The 10,507-nt window shown below is 35.6% G+C and overlaps 1 protein-coding gene across 2 annotated transcripts; it reads right to left on the bottom strand.

Moving 5' to 3' along the window:
- Positions 1-1,665: 1,665 nt before the first annotated feature.
- On the bottom strand, positions 1,666-10,507 carry LOC147851953 (uncharacterized). 2 transcript variants are annotated; one of them, XM_087334354.1, is made up of 9 exons: positions 10,286-10,484; positions 6,548-6,775; positions 6,310-6,431; positions 6,174-6,234; positions 5,684-5,824; positions 3,422-3,529; positions 3,078-3,306; positions 2,377-2,619; positions 1,666-1,925 (listed from the first exon to the last, which is right to left on the bottom strand). In XM_087334354.1, exons 1-9 carry the CDS (start codon positions 10,448-10,450, stop codon positions 1,846-1,848), a joined length of 1,377 nt encoding a protein of 458 aa, XP_087190480.1. In that variant the 5' UTR covers positions 10,451-10,484; the 3' UTR covers positions 1,666-1,845. The 2 variants fall into 2 exon arrangements, with proteins under 2 accessions (XP_087190480.1, XP_087190481.1); XM_087334355.1 differs by lacking the exon at positions 1,666-1,925 and having other exon boundaries at positions 2,443-2,619; positions 3,078-3,151; positions 3,241-3,306; positions 10,286-10,507.

Below are 10,507 nucleotides of genomic sequence, written 5' to 3'. Positions count from 1 at the left end.
AGTAAAAATAACATCACTTTAAAAGGAAACTAGATCGCACAATGGATTAGGTTCTCTATAAGAGAGAAAGCAATAATGCATCAAGAGCACAACATGAGGGCTTTGCCTTTATACATCAAATGACAATATCTAGATGCTCCCCACGTATTATGACTTCATATTCATGAGGTTGTCATAGTGAAAATGTAATGTGGGTCAAATGTAGGCTTTACTCCAACAAACAAAATAATTAGCATCTTTACCTAGAGTAGGACAATTCTAATTGGTTCGTATGTGCATATTTCACACACAAATATGCATATGTATCTTTAGTACTTGATCCCTATCCATTATGCCAATATGTATACATATAGCTAAATCTACACATGAACACGATTCCAATTTTTTCTTCAACCTCGTCAATGTGTGATAAAATTGCAATGTAGATCATATATTGTCTTTTCTTTCTGGACTCACAATCCCAAAAGAGCTTGGTACAACCTGTTCAAATAATGTCAATTCATTTCTTCACAAGTATTTCTTCTTTTGCCCCTTGCCAACATTCTAATTGATTCATTGATATACAATAATGAAATCCTTAAATAGAACAAGCTTTTTACATGAATTCATGCAATTTCCTATTAAACATAAAAAAGCACAACTAATACCACTACAATACTAGGGACTCGTTCATATTAAGATTCCCATTATGATCAATTTCATTGCTTCAAGACACTTGATAATTGCTGATGACTGTTACTAAACTCCTGGTATACATATATGCAAGCCTCAAATCCATAGTTAAGCACAAAATTAAATCAAGTTAGTTAAACTACATAGAAGAGGTTATTGCAAATGCATTTTGGGTGATGTACTAGTTTGTTAGCTTTGCAAGCATCTAGGTATTGAATAAACTAGGTTACATACACAAAACAATGTAATAACCAATAACTTGATGATCACAATGTTAAAAACACCTTAGAAAAGATCCCATTTGTACACAAAAAAGAGGAGCAATTGAATACATATACACAAATGAATGTATGTAGACAACGTTACCCCTTCTCTTTGAATTATGCTTTATGCTTAAAGTTTTTGGCTAGGCTTTTCACCTTTTCACCTTACACATACATCTCATTTTACATTCTTCATCACTTGTATATCCAAATTCACTCTTAAATAGAACAATTATCCAACTGCTGATTGCGGAAGTACCAAGGCAAAATCAACGAATCTCTGCAAATCTGATCTAAAACATTACATTTGGTATTATTTCCTCTCCCCTTCCTCTAGGAAGTTGCCACTAACTCGATTGCAACCCACATTTGAATGAGCAATCTTTGATCAAATTTGTACATTACAAAGTAATAGAGAAGAAAAATATGGGGTGGCCATCAAGCAATAATAAATAGATGTGGAGACCATCTAGATCACTATCTTTCATGCATTAACAATGTCTCAAGCCAGTCTCTTCACACATGCTATAACACACACACACACATTTGAATAGCCCGCTCCAATCAAACTTGTACATTACACAATTAGTAGAGAAGGAAAACACAGGGTGGTGACTAAACAGCAACATTAATAGACGTGGATACCATCTAGATCACTATCTTTCATGCATTAACACTGCTTCCAGCAGATCTCCTCTCTCTCTCACACACACATGCACACGCACGTATAAAACAAATAAAGACATTTTCAGTTTCCAGAAGTTCATACAAAATTATCCATATCTACATTTGTAAAGGTCATTTATATGTTCTTGGGTTAAAATGGTAATATATTGTACATTTGGATCAATGTGGCATATTATTAGTACATATAACTAGACAAGTATGATGATTAAGGCAGGTAAACTTATCATGCAAGTTTTGTTTTGAATTGCTTTCTCATCTGCACCACAATGCAACAGATACATAGTATCGGAAGCAATGCAAATCCTGCAGGAACAGTAGTAATACCTTTCAAAACTCAAAATAATATACCAGTGTTTAATTTTTTCTTAATAGGGGTATATTGCCATTTGCAGCAACCAAGAGCAGTGGTCGATGTTGAACTCCTAAATTATGGCAAGCTAAAACCCTAAATTGGGGCATATTAAATAATGACTTGTACTTACTAAAGTTCCCAAGAATACAATGGCCAAGAACATATCCACTAGGACAAATCCTAAATCAAAAGCACCAGTGTTGTCCATATTCACTAAACGGGTTGGCTACCCAACAGTGTAATGGTCCAAAAATTGCCTACTTGTACAATGGGTTGTTGATTATCAATAAATGGGTTGTCTCCCCAGGAACACAATGGTCAAAATAATGTCCACCAGACTAAATCCTAAATAATAATAATTAAAACACTTGTGTTTACCATATCAAATATAACGAGTTGTACCTGATAGGCTTACAAAGAGCACAATGGCGAGACAATGTCTGGACAACCATGCCAAGTCCATCTCTGATTTACAATGTCTCCTTCCATATCGTAAATTTGTGTGTACATGTTCAGTAGGTTGTAATTGTGAGAGCTCTATTGTCTCGCCAAGAACTCGGATTCCATTAACATCATGAACCTCAGCAATGATTAACACTGGATCAACATCCCAGTTGACCTCAATCGTTCCAAAGTTGGGTTTTCCTGAAAAATTAAGTACATGGTTTTATCCCCTCTAATGCACTGAAGCAATAAGAAAATCCTGCAAGGTAAAACTAGTTCAAAAGTTTCATGCATATCCAAAATTGTGTTTTCCTGCCATTTAGGGTAAGTTTGAAAAATACTTTTCATATTGTGTGTTATACATATATAAAAAACTATCCTTTCAGATTTTAAAAGATCAAACTACAACCAACCTTAGTCAAAGAGAAAAAAGGCCCAGACCTAAATATTTTAAGTTAAGGATAATTAGTTTTCCATTCTTGACCAAGGCAACTATATGGATGCTTTTTATATATGTATAACCCAATGTAAAGGGTATTTTTGAATATGTTTTTCTCATTATTGTATTTCAGGTAAAAAGGTTATGTTTCACATAAGAGAATAAACAGACATGTTGGGATAGTTCGATAGAATAGCAATAGTTTTGAGATTTCCATTACCATAAACACATGACCTGTATCTGCAGTTCGACCCAAAAACCCTCAAGGTACTCGGGGTCAACCGTGCTGCAAATCTAAGAAGAAATGAAAGCCAAGGTGCAACAGCATTTTCAACAGCATGAGTTATCCCACTGGACGTAATTTCATACAAGGGGTAACTTACACCACAATCGAATCGTGTAATTTCAGAGAAATGAACATCTCCACTGATGAATAGTACTCCACTTGTCTGTTACATGCACACATACTAGAAAATGAAAAACCAATGCAGTGATATATTTGGGTCTGATTAATGGTTAGCTTGAAGATTGAATTTTATTGCACAAATCACTATGTTGCATTACATTTGTATCTTCAATGAGTTTTAAAAGTCGATCCCTCTCCTTAGGAAAATGTGACCATGATTCTACATAAAACATGGGTTGTACTGTAGCAGAAAAATTGGGTAGTACCTGTAGGTGACGAGACATTTCTCATAACATGAGATAAGTTTAAAATATTTGAAGAAACTAATATACACATTATATAGACGAAAATCCCATATTGTCATTCTATAAAGCATCAGTACGAATATCTGTATCTAAAGGCAGAAAACATTAAAATAAAGAAATCATTCACTTGAAGGAGAGACAAACAAAGAGTAGATATTGAATGGAGAAGTTTGAAGATATATGCGGGTTGCCAAGTATTTTCTTTGAGCACTTCTTTAATATCACTTCTTTCTTCTAACATCTCCTTATTGGTTCATGGTAATCTCATAAATAATAGTATTCTTCATTCTTTGATTCGTGGTCAGTCTCAAACTGGTTCTGGTTGCTCTGGAGTAGTTAACAATATTGATAAAAAATCGAAAATGTCAGCCCCATGAGGCTCTAAAGAACTCAATAGCAATAGCAATATTTAGCTAAGATTAAGATGCATTGTAGGATATTGACAAAGTAGCCTTGCCTTCAAGATCCTTCTTGTTGCAATAAATATTGCCCAACATTGCGATATGAACCTCAATATTTAACAATATTCTAGCCTATACACTATTACATTCCCATGACATTTGCCAAATTTTCTATACCCATCAAGAGCTATATACAAAGAAAGAAATAGTTTGATTTTATTATTTTCTTCAGAGGTTAAATATGACCTGCGGGACCAAAAACATTTTCGTGTAATATATGTGAGAGTGAGTAGTAACTCTCGATATTCAAGAACTTTACTAATGAATGTCACAATTGAGAATGCATATTGTGATAGTGGGAGAAACTCTAGGGTTGGTTTGAAGATGTGTGGAAAGCGATGAAAGGTAATACATTGTATAAAAGAGTGATACTCACTCCTGAACTTGTTTATGACAAAATGTGCATCGTGAACTAGTCTCATCACTCATGACCTAAGTGAGTGGGAACGAAATCATATGGAAGAAATGGTTCAGATGGTAGAAAATGGGATGGGCTCTAACAAGTTTCATTGTGTGTTGTTTCTTAGTTTGATATAGAATATGGTTTTGTAGTTTGGTAGAATATATGTAGAATAATATGAGAAGTGTGAGACTCTATATTTTTCCCATGTCATGATCCAATGGAGTTACAAAAGGGTGTTATCCACAACAAAATCATTGATGCATCATGAAGTACATGCATCACATTCAATCTTCCAAACCATTTTTTCATATCTTACATCCAATCAAAACATAAATTTTCTTTTATGTGTCTATGGATCTTTTTGCTTGCTTCAAACGAGATTCTAAGAAGCCAATGTGAGGAACTGAGCTTTTCATAGTCTCATTATTTTTAAGTATTTTTTACTTTGAACTACATATCTTAATTCCTTTGTAAGGTATATGCATGGGCAAAAAGATTTGTTTGTCCATGAGAAAATGACTTTCTTGAAAGCTTCCCATTTGCAATATATCCCTAACCATCTTGGAATACATGGGTGCTTGTTTAAGGTCTATGCTCAAATATGGTTGTTTAATATCTTCAATGACCTTCTCATATTCAATCCTTTCCATACATTTGAGAGAGTGAGGTTATCTCCAAATGCCGATCAAACAAAGTTATTACAAAACCTAAAACTACTCCAATCACAGAAGAGAAAAAAAGATATTGTAAATTGTAATCCAGCTTTCTGAAGTAAAAGCTTGAAAAAATAACATATGGTAACCCTAACAATCAAAAGATATATTTGATCAGTGAAATTGAGTTTTCCATCCTTTGAAGAGTCCATTGTCTCTAAAACAACATATATTTGTGATAATCTCCCATTTGTCATATAAACTTGAAGAATTATCATCTAGAAGGGTGTAGAAGGTCAAAGTAATGGTTTTACCTATAATCAACCCTTCCATCCACAATGCATTTTTCATGTTGTGTTTATGTTTTATGTTTCGTTTGTGTGTGTTTGTATGTGTATGTGTACTAATGCTTGGTAATAGAATTTTCATTTGTTATCCTTTCTTAGTAAATCAAATGTAATGACAAGAGACTAGACATCACAGTTTTTTATTCTTCCAAAAAGAAGCTACTTTCCCATTAGTTAGGAGAACTAGACATCACAATTGAGTCTACAAACTTTGAAACTATAACGTAATATTCACATGAGTAGGTAATTACTTGAATTGAAGATCCAATAATAGTGATTTGTGCCTCATTTTCCCTAAGTTGTCCCTCAAGCCATGTCCATTGTCCCTCTCCCAACACATCTCCATTGCTAAATAGGGGATCCCTATGATAACGGGTGTCCAGGAGAATAACCTGGAAAAACCACCAAAAAATCATCATATGTGATGTGATGATGACATGCTAAAATTAAGAATTAAAAAAAGAAAACAAATGCCCAATAAAGTTTATATCCAAGTTAAGGTAAAATAGATTTCTCAGCTATTATGAAATTCTTTATGCTACTTGAAAAACAGTTGACTAAGGGAATTTTGCAGATCAATAAAGAACGTAATGACTATCATATTATTGTAATGTAAAAACTTGATTTGTCAGATTTGTCACAAACCCTATTTTAAGCTTGATTGCTAAATCATCGAAGATAACAAACATATACTAACATCCTTAAGAGCCTGAATGTTTTAGATAAGGAAAATAAACGAACCTTGATTTGCTTACCATTTGGTCCAAACACATAAGAGGTATAAACACCTTCTTGGGTTCGCCTGAAAGGATCATGAGAAACATTAGGGCCTCAACTTTAACCAAAATTGTAGATTCAAATGCATTTATCTTCATGCCTTCCACTGCCAATAGGTTCATCGAGAAAATCTAGAAGAAGCTTTTGGCTGGCATTCTTTTCAGCAAACTCCTTTCCAGAATCATCCAGCCCATAATCATGATCATCCCATGTACCTATAATCTAGCAATACAAAAAAAAGACTAACTTAAGGAAATTCAATGCACATGCTTCATCAAAATGGTCAGCCTATCAATGACTATTGAGTTCTTGGAACTTATTTGAGAAAGACACCGTACCCTTGCATTTTTGCAGAGCTTCATATAGCCAGGCTTGTTCTTAGCTTCTGAATATTTCTCTTCCATTTCTTGTATAGAAGATGCCGAAAAACGAGGAGAATTCCTCCAAGGTCCATAAGTTCTCTCTTTCCCAATAATACGAACTGGTCTTTTATTGTCAGCATATATATTGTCTCCAAGCCAGATAAACAACTGTGGATTAAAATTGTTCACTGCTTCCCAAATTGGCTGCAGTTGAACAATTAAAAAATACAGCATTATACGTTGTAGTATATGTAGTTATATTTACAAAACATATTATTTTTTCCCAATTGATTCACATCAACAATTTAATTCTTTCATTCAATATTTTCTTTCTTCTTTCCTTTCATTAACAAAGGAAAAGCTCATCTAATTAATCTTTCTGTCTCATCGGCCATATTTAACCTCCAAATGATCCACTCATGTCTTACCTGTCCTAGATATGTATTTATTTTTTAAATTATTCCCTCTGCACTTGTATCTATGGACACTACATCATTGTACTTTCATCATTTTTTAAATTGTTCCCTCTGCACTTGTATCTATGGACACTACATCATTGTACTTTCATCACAACCTAGTTATATAGTCCCCACGATGAGTGAGGGCCGGTTTCTTGTGGTTCAGAATGTAAACATCTCCCGCTGAATCCACCGCATCTCATGTGGGTGTCTTAACACTTTCTGAATTGCCGACGACAAGACAACCTGTTCATTGATCGAAGTCTTGATCAATTGGGGGCTTCAGTTGAAATTTTGCTTGCCGACTGACTGACGTTCTCAACAACCAACCAACAATGGGCCAACAAACAAACGGGACCATATGCACCATGGCATTCCCCATTTATGCACAATTTTGTTTTGCTTTATTTATAAGACTCCCATAAGATTCACAAGGATGTAATGTTTGGTCTCATCGGTGACTGTGGCCTTTTGGGGATGATAATGCAAAATTTCATTTCATTTTTCTCTTATTTTTCAGTGAAATATGCAATCTTACTAATTCTTAAGAGAACTCTGGAAGGCTGGAGTTAGAAATCAAGGTCACACAATGATTGTAAATTACACAGAATATATAAACCCTTATCCTAATCATCAAACCACAAATAGGGCATGTTGAACAACAAAGATGCAACATGGACCCATGCATCGTCCGTGTTGTACCACACAAAAGAAAAGAAACATGAACCATTAGTGATGCTTCTATGAAAGCAGAAACCACCACCAATGCAAGCCTCCAAGAACTACACACCAAAAACAAAACCTTAGCTTTAAAGTTAACAAAGAGTACAAAACTGTCCTAAAAATTTTCTCCATGAAGCATTTGTTCCAAAACTCATTCACTGGTAACTAGATCAACATAGATTTTTAATGAGTCTCTCACTCAAAAGCCAGATATATGCAATCAGAGAATATGCAAACATCTATTAAAACTAGGGTCTCTAACAACGTCTAGTTATCTACAATGGGATGAACTCGTGGACAGATTCTAGCAACCTTACATGTTTCCCACTAGGAGGTGATGGCGCAATTGATTACACCCTCATGACAAGGGAAACCACCCATTTATAGTCAATATATCCACCAAGAAATCTATCATCTAGACCCAACTACACCCCTCAATCCCCTCATCTCCCAAGACTATCATATTACGTACCTCTGCCATAAATAGTTCTCCATATTGCATGCTAATACGACACCACCTTCCCATGAACATACCCCAAAACTGTTCATACCTCTGCCATAAATAGTTCTCCATATTGCCTCAATCCCCTCATCTCCCAAGTCTATCATATTACGTACCTTTGCCATAAATAGTTCTCCATATTGCATGCTAATACGACACCACCTTCCCATGAACATACCCCAAAACTGTTCATACCATGAGGGAAGTAACGAGATGTACTGACAACTCCATACAAGGTTAAGCCTTGGGTAAACTACATGACAAATGATCTCCCAGAAAATGAGAACTCTTGCATGCCAAAAAAGGTTTGCCTATGATGAAGCACAATATTGGGATTTATACTGTGTCTTCATGCACAAAGACTTGGCCACTCCCTGGAAATGCATCAAAGGAGCCCGACCCCTGACCTAGATTAAGGATTCATAACTGCTGCATTCTTATGCAGAGAGCTTATCTCATGTCCCTCACCATAGGGACTTAGTAAAGAGACTGACACATGATCCATGCACATGATTGTGCCTCTCCACAAGTAAGAAAACGCCTCCAACTAGGGAACTATTCAACTATCATTAGAGGCCACAGACACGAAACTTTATGGAGCAGTTCTTAAAGTGGAAGTCACAGTTCTGCCGAGGTCCAAGAGATTCAAGACTCAACCTAAGCTAGATTTAGGTGCCCCTTCTCAACTACCAGTCACATCCTTACATTATGCTACTTGGTAGACCAAGCATAGGCACAAAGAATAACATTGTATGGCTGCTTTATAGAATTCCATGAGGCCTTTGATATTATGCAAATGGAATAATGCATTTAAAATTCCCTCTAATGTGATGTAGGTGATATATGCATTATGTAAGCAAGTTTTAAGATGAATTAGGTGTCCAAAAGAGCATCAAAGTTCATCATAAGCACCATCGATGTGAAGCAATGTAGAGAATTCTACATTGGCACATGTGTGCTGCCAAGTAGATGTTGATACCTCCATCCTCTTTGGACTCTACATCAACAAGGTAGTGAGAAGCATTACACACGGCGGCAGTGAGGGAATCCACATCAGGTACAATTATGCACATTTTTCTTTACGCTGATGACATATCTTGGTTTCTAAAACTTATGGAGGTGTACAACGTCATTTCAAAGCTCTAGATTGTTTCTGTGGACAACAAGACCTCGCATCAAACCTAGAAAAGACTAAGACAATGATCAGGTGTAGGCAAATTAGAATATTCTTCCTGATAGTCTCAGTCATGGGAGGGGTTCAAATAAAGACATTTAATGAACCCTCTCAATTCCATTGTGTTTCGTATTATTGATTGGATGAGTTAGAGATCCCAATTCAAGAAATTGATGTATGTAATGAGCGATCATCCAATTGGTCTTCCAGTTTTTAATATATCTCATAAATGAAAACTTGCACTTTTTTAGCATATAATTTATATACACTGTGCCTAAGGCTATTCCTATTCAATTCCAAATCCCACCTGTATTTTATTACAACTTTGTAAGGAAGAAGTATATCATACAAATGACTGAATTTGAATAATACTCTTATCGGTTCATAAGTACCAGTTCACATGAAATTGGGGCATCAACCCTTGGTAGATTGGGAAATTTCACAAGACGCTTCCACCAGAATTGAGTGAATGTCAAGGGATTGTTTCATTTAAAGGGTTAAATCTATTAAACATCCCTATTCTTGTAGATTTGTATGAACAACCTGTATAGACAGATTTTATCCAAACAATAACTCCGCTATGTCGAAAAAGATCATGGGTTCAAATCCCCACTATCACCCATTTTTATTGCAACATATATTAATTATCCTAAACTACGCGCCACATTCATGTATCAAGCTAATGACCTCATAGTTTTTGACACAGCCATCTCTCTCTCTCTCTCTCTCTCTCTCTCTCTCTCTCTCTCTCTCACACACACACACACACACACACATGCATTCTTCCTGTTTCATTTTTTTTATATCTTCTACTTCCGTTTCTATTTCTAGCTAATGTTTCTTTTGTGTATGCCTACCTGGGGCAGCCTCTGGTGGGCACATGAGCCAAATGCAATCCGAGCCAAAGCCATGTCTTTGTCTTTGTCTCCATCTCCATCTCCATCTCCATATTCTGCTTCGCCATGAGTAATCATAAGCAAGCATAGGAATGACAAGACCAGATGAGGACTCCTGAGAATCATCAGAGTAGTGTGTGTAAGCAATGGCTTGTCTTCCTTGTTCATACATTCACACCATTT

The sequence above is a fragment of the Azolla caroliniana genome, unplaced genomic scaffold (assembly GCF_043228905.1).
Source record: "Azolla caroliniana isolate FFs.n. ecotype wild unplaced genomic scaffold, voAzoCaro1.0.p SCAF_18, whole genome shotgun sequence".
Taxonomy (NCBI): domain Eukaryota; kingdom Viridiplantae; phylum Streptophyta; class Polypodiopsida; order Salviniales; family Salviniaceae; genus Azolla; species Azolla caroliniana.
The sequence above is the reverse complement of the archived record's forward strand: the minus strand, read 5'-3'. Positions and strand labels throughout refer to the sequence as shown.